This window comes from Pezoporus occidentalis, unplaced genomic scaffold (genome assembly GCF_034315485.1).
Source record: "Pezoporus occidentalis ecotype Australia unplaced genomic scaffold, CSIRO_AGI_Poc_V1 ctg33, whole genome shotgun sequence".
In the NCBI taxonomy this organism is placed as follows: domain Eukaryota; kingdom Metazoa; phylum Chordata; class Aves; order Psittaciformes; family Psittacidae; genus Pezoporus; species Pezoporus occidentalis.
The window spans coordinates 3,289,412-3,306,741 of NW_026915268.1; the positions used below are offsets into that span (position 1 = coordinate 3,289,412).

General features: G+C 40.9%; 1 protein-coding gene across 11 annotated transcripts in view; it reads left to right on the plus strand.

Annotated features, from left to right (window-relative positions):
* TENM2 (teneurin transmembrane protein 2) overlaps positions 1 to 17,330 on the plus strand; it is a 691,595-nt gene that overhangs the window by 558,656 nt on the left and 115,609 nt on the right. For 10 of the 11 annotated variants that reach the window (XM_062629179.1, XM_062629180.1, XM_062629181.1 and 7 more), the window contains 2 exons: positions 1,866 to 1,988; positions 12,693 to 12,898. In XM_062629179.1, the coding sequence (XP_062485163.1) occupies positions 1,866 to 1,988; positions 12,693 to 12,898 (329 nt within the window). The remainder of the gene's footprint in view (positions 1 to 1,865; positions 1,989 to 12,692; positions 12,899 to 17,330) is intronic. The other variant, XM_062629184.1, reaches the window with a different exon arrangement.

Below are 17,330 nucleotides of genomic sequence, written 5' to 3' on the forward strand. Positions count from 1 at the left end.
ACTTGTTTGCTGTTGGAGCTTTATTTTTCAGTTTTGTTGCCATCCTGAAAAGTAGCTGGTTGAGATGAGACTGAAAAACCTTTGAAAATGTTTGATTTGGCAAAACAAAAAGATGGTAATTGAAGAAAACATTTGATCCCACATAAAATTTTGTCTATTTTCCAGTAATTCTTAAACGTAGAAACAAATTTGGATTAGTTTCTCAGCAAAACATCCTTTTCAGGTTCATCCTTGGCATTTTTAAAATACTACATGCTTTATTGTATTTTCAGGCTTTTTTCGTGATGAAAAAAATTATTTTGTAAATTTACTATGAATGCAAAGTCTGGTGACTACCCTCTCCCCAAGGGATGTCTCCTGATTTTAGTTGTTCTTCTTAGACATCTCCTTAGTCCATAGGTATATCTGGGGGAAGGTGATGTTCTGAAAGCTGTCTTTCTTCTTGGCTGCTTTTGCCAAGAATAGGATGGTTAAACTGCATAGATTGTGTGTTGAGAGATTCCCAGGAGTTGGGAGAGATGGATTTTGGGGGTGGGAGGTGCTTTGTCTGGTTTTAGGAATATGTATAGGAATCCCTCAGGTCTAAATGCATTCCCTGTATTCAGAGATTATCTGTTTCAAGCACTGTACTTGCTAGTTCCTGTGAGAAGTCTCTTTTGCCTCACCTATCCCAACCCTTTAATCTCTGAACACTTGGGCTATGTGGCTCTGCCGGTCCTTTGTGACCACACCAGATCTTCTACAATTGCTTGTAATTAGATGTAAAGTATCTGCTAGTCTTACATGGATCTCACACTGCAGAGTTGAACAATTATAATGGTGCCCATAAGCACCTATATTTTCTGCCCCTAATTTGATAGTGAATCCCCTCAAACACCAGTTTAGTATAAAAGTGAGCACGCTCTTCTCTGTGGTGTGTGGTTTTACATACATGCTATGTAAACAGGGGGACATAAAAAGAAAGTCAATAAAAGCAGCTTGGTAGGCTTTTCTATCCCTCTAGATTGAGCGGATGCCATAGGGATAATATGATGAAAGTATGGAGATGTATTCCGGTAGCTTCTGTTTATACAGGGTGAAGATGCGCATAAATCCTCTAGCTGAATGATTCAGACCTGTCGAGTCTCATGCATTATGCACAGGACTTACTCAATTAGCCCCTACCACAGCACCCATCACTCACGCGCTGGTGGCAGTGGTGCCATGGCCTTTCTCCTGCTCCATCTCTTAGGTGTGCCTGGGGCCCATGGCACAGTGCTACACCAGCCAGCTCTGTGAGCTGGGAAACCTCATGGCTGGACATACACGGGGTTAGAACAACCCGTGAGGTCAAAGGACTGGCAAAGGCCTGGGCTTGTTGGGAAAGCTTAATCTGCAGAATGAAGACAGAGGCTGTTAAATCTGTTGATTTAAATAAGTTGTAATAAACACAAAGTAATTGCATTACAATGTCATTAGCATACATCGGGCTAAAGCTAATTTTATAATCAACGTATAAATTATCGCCTGTAATTTCAACTCGAACTGGTATTTGCAGTGGTGCTTTGTTTCCAGGAACGCGTCCCCCTGGAGCGTGTGAGCCGGGACGGTTGTGCGGGATGCTGTGCTCTGAGCAGAACGCTCTGCTCAGTTTACACGCGGCCGTGCGCGCTGCCCCTTTGTGTCTCAGCAGTTTTAAAGATCGAGAACTGAAATGAACAGAAAGCAGATGTGTGCGAGCCAGCGGGGCTCGCGTGGGGCGGGGGGTGTCGCCTCCTTCACGCTCCTACGGGGCTGCTGCCCGACGGCGCGGTCCGGAGCGGTGCAGGGGGCAGCCCGCGCTGCTCTGCGCTGCTCTCGCACTGACTGTCGGTTTGTCCCCGCAGCCATGCACCTCCTGGGCCTCAACTGGCGGCTGCGCCCGGCGGACGGACCCACCCTCAGCAACGGGCGGCGGCCCGGCCGTGCGGGCGCCGAGGACGGGGCGGCGGCGCCACCTGGAGGCAGAGGTGAGGCTGCGGCTCCCGCGCCCGGCCCCGCAGTGGGCGGCACCCGCGGGTGCGGGGTCAGCGCCGGCTTCGGCCGCTGCTGGTGCTCCCTGCGCTCGGGGCCGGAGCGCTCCCCGCGCACGGCTGTTCCTGCTCCCGCCCGCTGCGCTAGTGCACAAAATCATCCCGCCTGCCGAAGAGGGGGCTCCAGGGAGGCCTTAGAGCTGCTCCAGTGCCTGAAGGGGCTTCAGGAAACCCGGAGAGGGGCTTGGGACAAGGGCCTGTAGGGACAGGCCAAGGGGAATGGCTTTAACCTGCCAGAGGGGAGACTGAGCTGAGCTCTTAGGCAGAAGCTCTTCCCTGGGAGGGGGCTGAGGCGCTGGCACAGGGTGCCCAGAGAAGCTGTGGCTGCCCCATCCCTGGCAGTGTTCAAGGCCAGGTTGGACACAGGGGCTTGGAGCAAGCTGCTCTAGTGGAAGGGGTCCCTGCCTATGGCAAGGGAGCTGGATGAGCTTTAAGCTCCCTTCCAACACAAACCAGTCTGGGACTCTATGAAAATCACTCAGTTCCTAGATCCTCATCTACTAATGCAGATGAGCTCCCTCAGACGCTTCAATGAAGTGATCAGTCCAAACCCATGTTTTACTGGCTGTATGTCCTCTTTCCAGGTATAGCTTAGAGAGCTCAGAGAAAAAGCTTGACTCAGTAGGAGGGGTACATTGTACTGCTTGAGAGAAGTCAAAAACTTTGGCTTCCAGCCAGGACCAAATTCCTGGTTTTTCTTCGTTCTCAGATGTAATTCTAACAGAAAACATCAAGGACAGAATAATTTCACCCATAGTGAATAATCTGCTTTAGTATATGCAATGTTGGCAACAAATGGTTTCTTTTTCTCCTAAAGAAAAACTGTGTTCCTGTGGAGGATGGCGGAGACCGGGAAATGAGAAGAATGAGGGGGAACTCTAGAAACATCAATAATTTCTTAAATTGAGAGAGCATGTATTAAACATAGAGAGAAAATGCATGTCATGAGAAGGATTTTAATCATTTAAATTGAATGCTTGTGACTTGTGAGGTTCAGGGGTTTCTTTCCTGCATCACGATAAGGCTTTCCCTGGTTATTACACAAATTATGATAAGAAGACAGACCAGAACTTTTTAATTAATCAAAACACCTCACAGGTCCTAGTGCGCTGTGAAGGTGGGACAGGGTGACTGGAACAGAAGAAACAAGAGCACTTGCTACTGGTCAACAGAAGAGTTTTGTGCAGAGCTGAGCATTGTCTGGCTCTCGGGACCTGTGGCTTCTGTTCAACTGCTGATTGCTGTAGCAAACATTAGAAACAAATTCTGACACAGGATACTTGCATTGGATGTATTGGGAAAAAAAAAAACAGTTAAAGCAGAGCTGGGGAAGGAAGCTGGCTTGTTCTTTGGTGTGCCCAGTCATTTTATGGGTTTGCTTGTGTTTTTAATAAATGATGCTGCTGCACCTCAGCTTCTTTACATTTTCCGGGGGGGGGGGCTAATTCTGGCTTCCCTCTTTTCATGCAATCCTGCATCCTAGTGGTGGCAAAACCGCATAGCTTTTCAGACAGATTTTCCTTGGCTTGGCTTTCCTCGCTGTCTGACTGTAGGTCAAACTGGACGAACAGCCCAGTCCCAAGTACAAGGTAGAATGCTTATATCACTGCCGAACTTCCAGATCGAGCACAGGTGAGAGACCCTATGGTTTTAGGCAGGAACCTGAAGAGCTCAGGTCTGCAATTATGGTCACTTAGCAGACAACTGCAGTGCTTAACACGTTTCCAAATTCCCTCCCCTGCAGCTTTTTGTTGCCATCTCTGTGCAAATATAGGGCAGCAGGATTGTTGAATTGGAATGTGCTCATCTGCCTGGGGCACTTCAGTGCAAATCCTGGCAGCTCATCCCAGGCCCACTCTAATGAGCTTTGCACATTTGAAGAGGCCAAGATGCAGGCTGTTTGGGGAGTGGTAACCTCCTGTAGAGGAGACAAGGAAACAGAACTGGTAGTTCTGTCTGCGGTTGCTGTAGCCAGCTTTTCTATGAGCATGCTGGAAAAGTGTGCTTGTTCTTCTGACATTTTATAGAAGGTTGCTGAAATGTTGATAATCTGGGGGAAGGAGGGAGAATAATATTTAGGCAAGGAATCTTCCACAGTGGAATAATATGACTGACAGGTTTGGATGAACTCAAGGAATATCTGAAAGACAAATTCTCATAGCAGGGAAGGGTGAAAAGTTTTTCTACCTCACCTTTCCTTTTATTATGTCCGAGTTAATATTGCTATCCCAGCAGTTTTTAGGAAAGCCTCTGACAGCTTTTAACACAACAAGCATTTAAGGGCTCAGGGCTCTGGCTGTGCAGAATGACCTTTCTATAATTGACACAACTCAGGATGAAGCCATTCTTTTCAAAACATGGGTCTCCCAAAGAAACCTTTAACCCCTAGACTGAGAACGGCCACTTAAACACAAGCTGTGCCTACTCAGCAAGCAAGCAAGGTATTTTAAAGCAGAGCAGTTTGAAAGGGGGGGTTGGGGGGAAAGCAGATATTTCAATTTGATCTGTTTGTTCCTTATTAGGAGACTACATTCTAGTATGAAATAAGAAAACTGCAATTTAAGAGGAATGTAAATTACTTTATTACTGCATTTTCCTATCTGAATGAAAACAAAATTCACTGTTGAGATAACACAGTCGCAGGGCTTTTGTAATTACACACTCCATCTCGCTAATACTGGGGATGTCTGAAAGGAGCAGGTAAGTGCAGTGGGTAAAAACATCCTCAGCGCTGCTGTAAAACTGCAAGTGAAATCCCCCATGCTCTGGAAGTTGTGCTGAGCTAGGGATTTACATTAAGAGACAGAACTAAAGAAAAATTCCTTTCTTAGTGCAAATGACAAAGCAGTTTCCCTTCCTAGTACATAAAAGCAAAAAGCTGGCACTGCCATGGAATTGTGGAATTGCTACAGGCATTAGATGATAGATAGATAGATAGATAGATAGATAGATAGATAGATAGATAGATAGATAGATAGATAGATAGATATGACATTTAAAAAACTTTGAGAGTGAAGCCCATTTGTCTGCTACAGACATAATGTTAGAATTTTTGTGTAATAAATCTAAATTAGGAGAAGGTGTAGGAAGAACTAAAAAAAAAAGGCATGTTTGGGAATAACTGCTTCTTCACAAGGAAGTGAATTAGATGACCTTATGGGAATTTTCTATACCTAAATTCTTTTAATCTATGCCAAAAATGTATTCTACATTTAAAGTTATGTAGTAGGCAGACCACATTTCCATAAAATATGTGACTATTTATTTGCTGTTTCCTTTCTAATTGACAGCATATACTACAAAAGTCAGCTTCAATCATCTCAGAGGACACCCAGGATAAACTACCATTTATGTAGAAATATTCAAACTAACTCCAGCTGCATTTGCAAGTAAAGAATGCTTTGGTGTAGTTTTTTTCTTTATGACATATTGTCCTTGGTGTGCTCACAAATCTAACAGATTTCCTAATAATTCAAAATTTACTTACTATTTTTTCTCTTGATTATTTGCTATAATAAGAGTCTATAGAGCAGTAAGAGATTTTGGTTTCTGATCCTAGAAATCCACATTTTAAAAGATACCAAAAATTATTGCGGGCCTGAAAGATCACTTCAGTTACCGTGAATGTAATGACTAATTGGAAAAGGTAGATTTGAATTTGTGTTCTGATACTCACATAAGCCAGGGTCTGTGTCTCTTTGGACCAGCCAGCTTGAGCCAGGTTCGCACTCTGCTTAGGAGACATTTCCCTGCGTCTGCCACAGCGTGTGCATTGCAAAACGACAGACTTAATTAAGTGGTAAAGTATTGAAGTGTCATAAAAAAATACTTGTTTCCAGTTAACAAAATAAGTTTGTTTCCAGTTATCAAATTCAGCATTGTAAATACAATAGCAATAAGGAAACGAAGAAAGTTATATTTGCTGTTAAACTTACCTTACTTAGTTATCTTGCTTGAGATGAGAGAGGGGAAATTTGCCTTGAATAGATATGGAAAGCTAAACTGGGCTGTCATTGTGAAGCTGCCTAGTTTGTCTTCAGCTCTCTCCAAATGATTGTGACCTCTGCCAGATACTTGCAGCTCAGAGTCACCTTTTGGTTTGCACACAGAAGTGATGATTTTCTAATAGTTATTTCATTAGCAATGCAGCAGACAGGCAATGCTAAAGAAATAACAAAATGATTAAATGGGAAGGTTTGCCACCTTTATGTATTGATGAGTTGGGGTTCAGGTGCAAATAGAACAAGCCCTGATTTGACTGCCTGAGACACTGGTGCCACCCCCAGCTGTGTTCTTGCTGAAACCTAATCCTGGTTATCAGACAAGTGTAAGGATTTGGGAGCAACTGGAGAGAACTCTTTGTCATGTTACAAAGGATAAAAAGATGAAAAACTCGTACCTCATCAACAATGTGAGCAACATGAGTCTTTTGGTTTCTACTGTTTCCTTTCAGACACTTTGAGACAGATGATCAAAATGTAATAACAATCAATGTATTTTAAATGTCACTTCTGTTACCTTCATTCAATTTAATCAAGACATGCCATCATTTTCCAGGTGGATTAATCTAATTAAGTAGTTATGTGGCTAATGTAATGTAGATCTTAATTAACACGTTAGCAAGCAGAAGTATTTATATGGACGCTATGAAGGCTTGCAGATGTGGTCTTCTGAAAATAGACCAGGCTCTAGGGATGTCTTGGCAAAAGCAAAGTATTTGACTAAGCTCAACAGAACAGAAGAGGAATCTTATTTTTGTGATTGTGTTGATGGTGATAGTATGAGTTGCTGTGGTTAAAGTTAGGTGATGAAGTGTATTATATCCCATTGGAGATGATTGTTATGTTCATGTAGAAATGCATGCTAGTATATATTAGTTCTTTTGAAACGCAGAGAATTAGCAAATCTTTATTTTATTTCAGCTATCATTTGCTTTATTCTGAAAACAATGAATCTTATGAAGCCATGCCCACATGAATGTGAGAATGTACCTAAATTTGTCAGTGTCTCAGGGTATTAAAGCATGTTTCTTAATTCCACCTGCAGGGCCAGATTGTTTGAGTGCAGCTGAGCCCCAGTAGTGGTCTTAAGCAGACGCTGTCTTTACAGAATTTCTTTCCTTTTGCCACAGTAGAAATAAGGGTCGCTGACCAGAAAACCTGAGGTTTTGATTTTGTTTCAAAAGCTGTTTTACTGGACTCCGGGAAGCTCATACAAATTCAGAAGCTTCCTTCCTCCTCACTTCACAAATAGAGCTCATTAGTACCTCAGCATCTTCAGCATAACTGAAGTTCAAGATGTGTCATAGCAGCTTCTCCAGACAAACTCTCATTTCCTGGCTTTTTACTTTACTGTAGCTGTGGGAATTTATTTTACATCAACAGTCAATCTGTTGTACACATTTCAAGAAGAATCTGTTTTCGTTTGGGTCCTAGGGCACTTAGGTATTAGCAATAGATATTCTGAAGCATAAGTTCATATAGGAGTGATCAGTGTGGTAATAGTGCATAGCACCGATTTTTCTACTGAAGAAATTTATATAGAAGAGACATTTTCTGCTTTTTTTTTGTTTGCCTTTCTGAAACAATAAAAAATGTCTGGTCACATAAGCAGCAAATTTGTCTCAGGAAAAAATTCAAGCTGTCATTGAAAACCGTAATAATTCCCATGCATTCTTTTTTGGCAAAAGGTCAGTGGAGTGTATTTTTATATTGAGTGGTTTCCTTTACACCGCTGTACCATAAATTTCTTTGGAATTCAGAGTTATCTGTGAAAATCCCTAGCTGTATAACAAAGGACAACATGAAATAAGTTAGATAAAAAGATAAGGAAAGCTATGCCTACGGCAGTGATTTGTAAGAAATGCAGATCTACAGGAAGAGAAGTGAAAACCATTTCTCTTTAACCAACATTGGTGATATTTATTCTTGTATGTAATCTGAAATTGTCTAGATAATCTTGGTAGTCCATTATGGATCCCATGGAATAGTTATTCTGCTAGACATTTTTGAAGAGTGCTATCAAGGCACTGTTTTTAGTCATCACTTTTCTAAAGGCACGCAGCAAAGCTCTGGAGTTAATTGCTGTTTCAGTGTGATGTCTGGATCTTGACACGGCTGGTAGCCAGATTTCATTTAAATTTTAACTCCAGTATGGGAGAGGAGAGGAGCCTGTAATAAAGACTCGAGCATATCTGAGTGTAGATACAGTTCTACCCCCATAGCTGACACTGCTTGACATCAGTTAAATTAAAGGTTGACCGGGCATGTCCTATCAGCTGCCACCTTGAAACTGACCTCCAGCTTCAAGATGAGGTCTGCTGACAGCTGAGCAGGGGGGGTTTGCATCCCTGTTGTCATGTGTTGCCTTTTGAGAGCTTCAGAGGCAAATATACTCGAGTGCTAAAACTGTCTTTTCAAATGTATATGCCAAAACAGTAATTCAACTGGGTAAATAACACAGCAGTTTAAATGAATAAGTGTTATTTAGGTGATAAATATATGTTTGACTGAATGATTGAAATGGCTCCCCTGGGTAAAATGAAGAAGTATGCTTTCAAGACTCTCTGTTGTAGATGTTTATAGAGAAGAAATGACAGAAAAAAAATCAAGTATCCATGGGGTTATGAGGTAAACAGACGAAACCCTTAAACAGTCATCCACAGCTGAGATAATGATGTTGGGATTTATTTGTTCACAGTAGTATGAGTTGTTTGGGTTAGTCTTTCTTCTTGATTTGTCACTTTGTCACATCTGTACCTTCACTTACATGCAGTTGATGTTGTTTGAGTGTGATCTGCAGTGGTCCATCAAAATGGAAAAGCTAAAAACAGCTGGTGGGGAGTGAGTCAGGTGGGGAGATGTGTTCTCTGCAGGAGGAGATGAAGACTGAAGGGAGCTATAAAAAAAGTTTACTTACAAACTCTGCCCCTAGAGACTCTGAAAGTGAAGCTGTTAGTGCAGAAAAAGGCACTGCAAATATAAAGTGAGGGTCGTGTTCTGCTCTTCAAGTTTAAACAAATAAACTTAAGCCTGTTAATTAAGAAAAGGGATTTAGTGGTCATATGTACTTTGCATTTAATTTCTGGGTTTCTAACTTGGGACAGAAGGAACATGAAGCGGCCAGGGCTGAGATGCCTCCTGTAGTATTTTAATGTGACTGCTCTGCATTACTCATCTTCAGATCATTGTTAATATTTCTGTTTTTACAAGTAGTCATCTGAGAACATCGAGATCATGATCAACACAGGTGCTGTGTCAAAGCAAGGAACAGAACCAAGATGCTGTCACTAGTTTTTTGGTTTATACCAATAAGAGTAACTCTGCAAGAATTTATGCGAGTATGATTCAATAATGCATTATCTTTAGAGCTCTGATGGACTTAAAACTTGATAAGTTGTTGGTTAAACTTGCAAATATAGAACTTATATAAAACTTCAAGCATTTCTCAATTGTGTTATTTCAGCTTTGTAATGTGGAGCCATAAAACCAGGATGTCATCTATTAAATTCTTAGAAGCAAACAGAAGGATCCCTTTCAGTATGTCAGAGGTGAGGCAGCAGCTGTTTCTCACAGACATGGCACATGCTGCCTATAGCTGCATGCCACACAACAGAAATACAGAGTGGAACACAGGGGGCATCCATCTGTTCCATTCGTTCTTGTAAGTTAAGTAGATCTTGACCACTTGTGATAGCCACTCATCTAACTTCCTCTTAAACTCCTCTGCTGTGTTGAATGCCCACAGCTATCACAGTTCTCTTCCTATGTAGATTTTCCTGGGACACTGAAATCTCCCAGTTGGACAGCTAGAAAACCAGGTCATTTTTGTTGCAGAGCAGAAAAAGATCATCTATGGGAAGGTGTTTCCAAAGACATAGAAATTCAATTCTGACCTGCAGTTTTTACCAGTTTTTAAGCTAACAACTTCAAGATTTTTGTGAGACAATGTCTGTTAATCTTCCCACCTGTATTACTTTTATCACAATAACAATGCCTACTCTGATACTTCCTGGAAATAGCTTTTTCTTTGACTCTTTCACTTTGACAATGGATATAGTGATCCTGAAGAGCAGGGCTCTTTAGAATGTGTCAAGGAGTCTCTTCTCAGGTTGGATACTGCTGTTTAAGTATGCACAATCTGCTTTCAAAGAAATCATTAGCAGCACACTTCTTAAATATGTTGGAAAAAAAATCATCATTTATTACCATAACTTGGAATTGTGAAGTGAAGGAAGTGTAACACTGCACACAAGGGAGAGGAGGGAGTCCTCACTCTTACGCTGATTTCCCAGCTCTGCCAGTGATTCCAGTATGACATTCAACAGGTGATGTTTTGTGCTCTGTACCTGGTTTTCCTATACAGGTGTGTAAGGACTAGTTTAAATTCTGGTAAGATGGTGCCTCACTTCACTGTGATAGGAACTTTGAGATAGCTGCTGTTGCTGTAATCCATTACAAAGTAAATACAGTTTTTATGCAACATTACATGTTTGAGTCTGGTTGACGCCTGTGATCTTGGGTGGCGCTGAAGGCACATTGCTTGACATTTTCAGCCAGTTTTCCTTTCTTTGCAGCCTGTCCTTGCAGCAGCTTCTGCTTTCCTTTTGTCTTTGGTTTGTGTTAGTGCTGGGATGTTGTCATGGTTTAAAACCAGTCAGACAACTCGTTCGCTCACTTCCCCCCCTTCTTGCCCTCCCCCTACTCCCGGAGGGACAGAGAGGAGAATCTAAAAGAATGCAACTCCCACGGGTTGAGATAAGAACAGTTTAGTAACTAAGGTATAACACAAATCACTGCTGCTACCACCAATAATAATAATGATAAAGGAAATAACAAGGGAAGAGAATACAACACCTCAGCACCAGCCGACCGATAACTTGCCCCCCCCCCCAGCCCAACCAAGCACCAGCCAATATCTCCTCCAACCCTGCAGTCTGTCTGCCCTTCCGGGTAACTCCGTTACATCCTGGGCATGACGTGCTGTGGTATGGAATACCTCTTTGGTCAGTTCGGGTCAGGTGTCCTGTCTCTGCTTCCTCCTGGCTTCCCCTCCTCCCTGGCAGAGCATGAGGCTCACAAAGTCCTTGGCCAAACCAAAACATCATTGTTATCAGCTCTGTTCCCAGGCCGAAAGTCAAAACACAGCACTGCACCAGCTACCAAGAAGGAGAAAAATGACTGCTACTGCTGAACCCAGGACAGATCTTATCATAGACCCATTAACACAGAAAATGAAAAAACAAAAAAGTTGCCAAAACCTGCATAGCAGCTGGTATTCAGAGCATTCTTTTACCATTTCAAAACAGTGCCAACATAATATCTGTTTCATTATGTACAAGTGTACGTGCTGCTAACATAGATAATTTGGAATCTATAATTGAAACTGTGCTATTGCAGCTCTCTCAATTAAAGATAGTCAAGACAGAAAAGCTGTTATGTACTTACCTGCTGGAATTATATGTCATTCTGTGCTATCCTGTTACATTCAGGCAGTGCTGGAATATATTTCAAAAGTAACTTGCCATTTATTGAAAACAGCATTACACCATGAAAAAAAACGTGGAGTAAACATTGCGATTGCACTAATACTGTCAGGTTGTATTAGAGGTGTCACTACTGTCTTGTGTGTAGTAATAGTGATATTGATGGTACTGCTACATTTCTGTGATTGTTAACGTATTTTCTGTGGGTTTTTGATGTTTGTAGTTTCTGTTGTAATAGTTCTAAAACTGATTTCTCACCATGTTGTTTGGGAATATGGATCACAAATCAAATGTAGCTACATCCTGCAGCTTGAAAGCACTGCTAACTTCATGTACTCCATGTTTAAAATACGTGCAGCCTCAGAACCATCCTGCTCAGCTGAGAACAAAAGAGGTTTGCACCATGTTTTAAAGGCTGACTATTTCATGGGCTGGAAGCCAGAGCACTCGACCAGAAAGGTCTTGTATCTTGTCTTCAATAATGCGTGTTGAAGAACCATCAAATGATGGATTTTAACTAACCACAGCACAAGGGAGAAAGACTTGTAGATTGTCCCTGCTTCAGGCAGAGAGAACTTAAAAGGCAATGCATTGAGTTGTACTAACTTTCTTTAAAGAAGGGGAGATGCACATTAGAGTACAGAAACTGTCCTCTAAATCCTTTTCTGTGCATTTCTTCTGTCAGCTCTCTTGTCTATGGCCTGCAGTTTATTGGACTACTTTACTATATAAAGCAGTGGTAATAAAAATGTGCAATCAGTTCATTTAGACTGAAGTTACCCCTAAAGTTCACCTTTCTGAAAATTTTTTATACCCTGGTTGTGTACATGGTGCAACTGAAAAGAGCTCAGGGAGACTCGCATGTGCTTTATTGATTCTCTAATGCTACTGTGTTTGATCAGTAAAGAGCAATCATAGAATTAAAGGGTTGGAGGGAGAAGACGACTGCGGATGCTCTACAGAAAAAGGTCTTTTTCAAATATAGGGGCCAAATTCTTACATATAGATCGAAACAGTGGGCAGATTGCTTCAGAGTAAGAAAGGAAAGTTACAGTTTGATTTAAAAGGTAGCGTTGCCACAGATGTTCATCTCAAATAAAAATACTTGTATTAAAAGCAGTTATCTCATTTGATTTTTATTTGCTTTCATTTTGTAGGCCCGTGGGTCTCTAGGAATAGCAGCATAGATAGCGGAGAAACAGAAGTTGGCCGCAGGGTCACCCAGGAAGTGCCCCCTGGGGTTTTCTGGCGATCTCAGATCCATATCACCCAGCCACAGTTCCTGAAGTTCAACATATCCTTAGGGAAGGATGCTCTTTTTGGTGTTTATATAAGAAGAGGACTCCCACCATCACATGCCCAGGTACTTTGTCAATGTGTTTGTTGGCTTTAAATGTCAAAATGCAAAAGTTTAGAGCATTTGTGTTAGATTTGTGTTGTAGCTTATGGAGCTCAAGTTTAGGGTTTCCTGGGAATTACTTATTTTGTGATATTTGACTGAACACCCTGATATTATTTCTAGGTTATTACATACCTCAACAGTATGTTGATAAAAGAAGTAAATGATGTTCTAGCCATCCAGGTTTTTAAGATAACTTACAGTTTGACACTCAAGGTTTTAAATCTGTGACAAAGTCTTGGCACCTACTGGGATAAACCTATCCAGTTATACACCAGTCAGAAATGATAAGTAGTGTTGGTGAGACTCACAGTATCAAAGCACTACATATAGTTGGAGTGCATGCACAGCTAGATGTGTTTACATCATTTTCTGTCTTCCTAGAAGTTTTAATGTCCACAGGCTGTTGGAATGTCATTGCTGGGATATGCAACAGACTGGCATCATGCTGCCAAGCCATATTGGACAACATAATGCAGTGGCCATGTGTTTGTGTGTTTGAGAGCTCTAGTTTTCCTGCATTCCCCTCAAGGATGGTATTTAGGTCTAACATCTGACTCAGACATGGGGCAAGTCTTGCCACTGGAAAACTTGATTTCTAACCAGCCTCAAAATGAAAACTCAGTTAACACTGCATCTTTATGGTGACCCTGTAGTGCATGCCTAAGAGCCGTAGGTAAAGATAGCTGTAAAGTTAGTGAGACCAAACTGAACTATCATTTCCTTTTTTTGTTGTGCAGTGGGTGTTTTAATTGCTGGGAGAAGATATAGCTGTATTTTCTGTTACATAGAGAAATTTTGTTATTATATTGAAGAGTCCTTAATGTGAATGTAAGGCTTCCCATTTACTTAGGTTAGAACTGTAATGAGAAATAATATATTTGCAGTTACACATACTAAAAAAAAAAGAGCCTCCATTCTTTAGAGTGCAAGGGAAGCAGAAATAGCAACCAGCTTTTGAAAAGGATCCCTTCCTTCATGCATATCCTTGCTGGTAAAAATCAGTTCTTCATTCTGAAATTATCACCTAAACTTAAAATGCTTTATTGAGTATGGGATTTCCAAAAAAGCAAATGTAGAACTGCACAATTCCTTTTGGGAAAGGCTCATTTAACATTTCTAGACGCCTTGCTCTGATTTACAAAGAGCTGCTGCTGCAGAAAACTGCAGCTACCTAGATGGTTAAAATGCATGATTGAAGCTAAAAGCCCAGAGGCTTTAATATAATTGCATTGCAACATGTTGCCATATAGGGGAAGGCTGTTCATATTGCCCTAAGTGACCTGTGTCCATGTGAATGCACAAACTCATGGTACAGTGAACCAATTAATTTTTTGGGGAAAACACACATTAACTGATGTTTGGAGCTCCTTCCCAATGTGAGGTAAATTTAAGGAACTATTCTGCATTGCTGCTTGTTCCTTGGTATTTATTCTTGCCTATAATCTGAATTGTAAGCCAAAATCTTTAAAGAGAGTTGGGAGGAAAGGAGAGGTTTACATGGCTTCATGACCTCTCTAAGAATTCGTGAACAAGGAGCTTTGACTATCCAAATTCCATCAGACCCCTGTAATATGCTGTTTAAAAATGTGAGTTATTGAATTGATGTATCTACCTGTTTAGAAATAAGGATCAGCAGTCCACAACCCCAGGAAGAGAGGGTAAGTGGATAGATTTTTGTATAGCTAGAGGTTATCATACAGCATCCTGAGGTTCCATACAAAGACTAGATACACTGTAGAAATTGTAGTGGGCTATTGACTAAATTTCAGCCATTCCCAGACATCCATGCAACACAGAAGTTATCCTCTGAGAATATATTCCAGGGTAGGAACCCTAAAAATGTTTTAATTTTGGCTGTAATGCTTCAAATATGTTGTTTTGAGAGCAAAATTATGTATTTAACTGTTTCAGTGAAGGATTGACATATTGACCATGTCTCATTTAATTCTGAATTTCGGTTCTCACTTCCTCTATCAATCCACCTTTGGAAAAAACAGCAATTTAGTTGAGGAAGGCAAATAAATGCATAAATCAGGACGTGAAAATGACTTAAGGTAACCAAAGCCCCTAAGCAGTCATCAAGTTTAGCTATAAATACAAGTTAATTATAATTGTCTAAGACATGATGAAGGGTTGCCTGTATGTTTCACAAGAAATCCAGTTGGATTTAACTGGTTGTATAACTTTTTTTTTTTAATTCAAGATGAACTTTAATTTCTATTGCACTGTGATCAAATATATTTGTTCTAGTTTTCATTATGATGTTCTCATCTCAGAAGACTATGAACAGGTGAAGTTTCCTTTCTTTCTCTCCACCTTATGTGGATTGGATATAAATTTTGTGACCTTTCTGTTCTATTAAATAATGAGAAATATCAACTGTATTTCCTACTGGGCTGGATAACTCCTTAGAGAACCTGTTTTCTAGGCTTTAGAGGAAGCAGTTCCAGCCCTTTTCCGTAAAAGCAGTTCATGAAATCCACCAGTATAATCTACAGAATTACTTTCCCATGTTCATGCTGGGTCTTACTGCTTGTCAACAGGGCGGTACAGCAGAAGATTGCTTAGCATTTTTGCCCAACAATCAAAATTCAGCCAAGCTGCTACCAAGAGAAATAATTTTAGAGAAAGAAAGGCAACCTGTTACAGACCTGAGTTAGTGAAAAGAAGCCTTGTCTGACAGAAAGGAGGAGAATGGGTTTCTATTAATGAAAATAGTCTGAAGTTGACACCAGACGATATTTTAAAATTGAAATTTAAAATCCTTGTTTCTGCAGGTTAGGAACATGAGCTGTAAAGCAGTGAACAACTACACTTGACAGTTCATCACTGATCAGTGTTGATATGTCAAGCCAAGTAAAATCCTTTGTGGGAGCAAGTCAATAATCAGCAAATTAGGTACATGATTAACCTGAGACAACAAGATGCAGTTCCTGTCTGAGAGCCCTGCTGAGATTTAACCTTCTCAGTATTACTGTTTAGCAAATATTCCAAATGCCTGGTTTAGTCAGTCAAACTGATGTAGCTGTAAACTTGTCTAGAAGCAGTCTTGTGTGCCATGTGCATAGGGAATGGAGCTCTGGGGGGAAAAGTGAAAATGCAGTTTTGAGTGGCAAGCAGACTACAAACAGGAATGCATTGCTTTCAAGCAAGATTCTTCCAACTTGTTTAGTAATACATAGAAATAACAAAACGCACATTGCAGGCTTGAATGATCAATAGGAAAGAAGGAGAAGGTAGTCATATTAATAAACTTGATAATGTATAGAAAATGAACTGTAGATGTCAAATAATGCATGAATGGCTTTGCAGAGATTACAGCAATTATGATAATGCTACACATTGGTAGAACATTTAAAATGACACATGGAATAAGGTAACCTTAGATAGAAGCATCATTATAATGTCTGGAGAAGGTAGTGCATGAAGTGGTAAGGTTTTCATTTCCAGCAGTGTCGTATACTTATAAATTTTCAATGCCAAAATGAAAATTGTTTTCATTTGTAGCAGGAAATGGCTTTATTTGAAACAACTTAAATAGCCAGAGAGCCTTAGTGTTATGTTGTTTTTAGCCAGTGTTCAAACACACTTAGGTGCTCTGGCCACCTTATGACAGCTGAGCTGTTATTACTGAATGCTGTGCAGCAGCACTGGACTGGTTGAGTGGTGTCATATTCAAATGTTGAAACAAATTGGTTGGCTGTCACTGTGGGTATCAGATGTTTCATGGGTGTATTTTAATGAGTAATTACCAACTGGATTTTATGAAGAACTAATTCTAACGCACTTTGCAAGCAAGTTTCCCTGACATATGTTTTCTTGGCCGCTTAGGTCTTACAGGGCTTTGGCATAAAGACAAATGCTAGCCACAGCTCCAAACATGTTTTTTCTTCCTCCCTCCTCCCCCACTATTTGAATATGCATCCATTAAGAGCACTAAAAAATTCTTTCTTTTCAATTCCTGATTTCAGACGCCGTTGGAGATTTTGTGGAGGCATGCAAATAATAGTTTCAAGTCTAAGAAAAATCAAAGATATCTGAAGGACGCTACAAGGATGCTGGAGAGTGAACTTCATCAGGGACTGTAGTGATAGGACAAGGGGTAATGGGTCCAAACTGAAACCAGGGGAAGTTCAGGCTAGAGATAATGGCTCTTCCCTGTGACGGTGGTGAGGCACTGGCATAGATTGCCAAGAGCTGTGGCTGCCCCATCCCTGGCAGTGTTCAAAGCTAGGCTGGACAGGGCTTGGATGCTATATGGATAGCATTGAGCAGTGTAGTCACTTTGGTATATGTAAAATTCCAAAGCTGTTTTGCTGACTCCCCATGATTACCGGAAAAAGAAAGTCCTTATTAGCCTGTGAATAAAATGCTTAGGAGGATAGAAAGCACC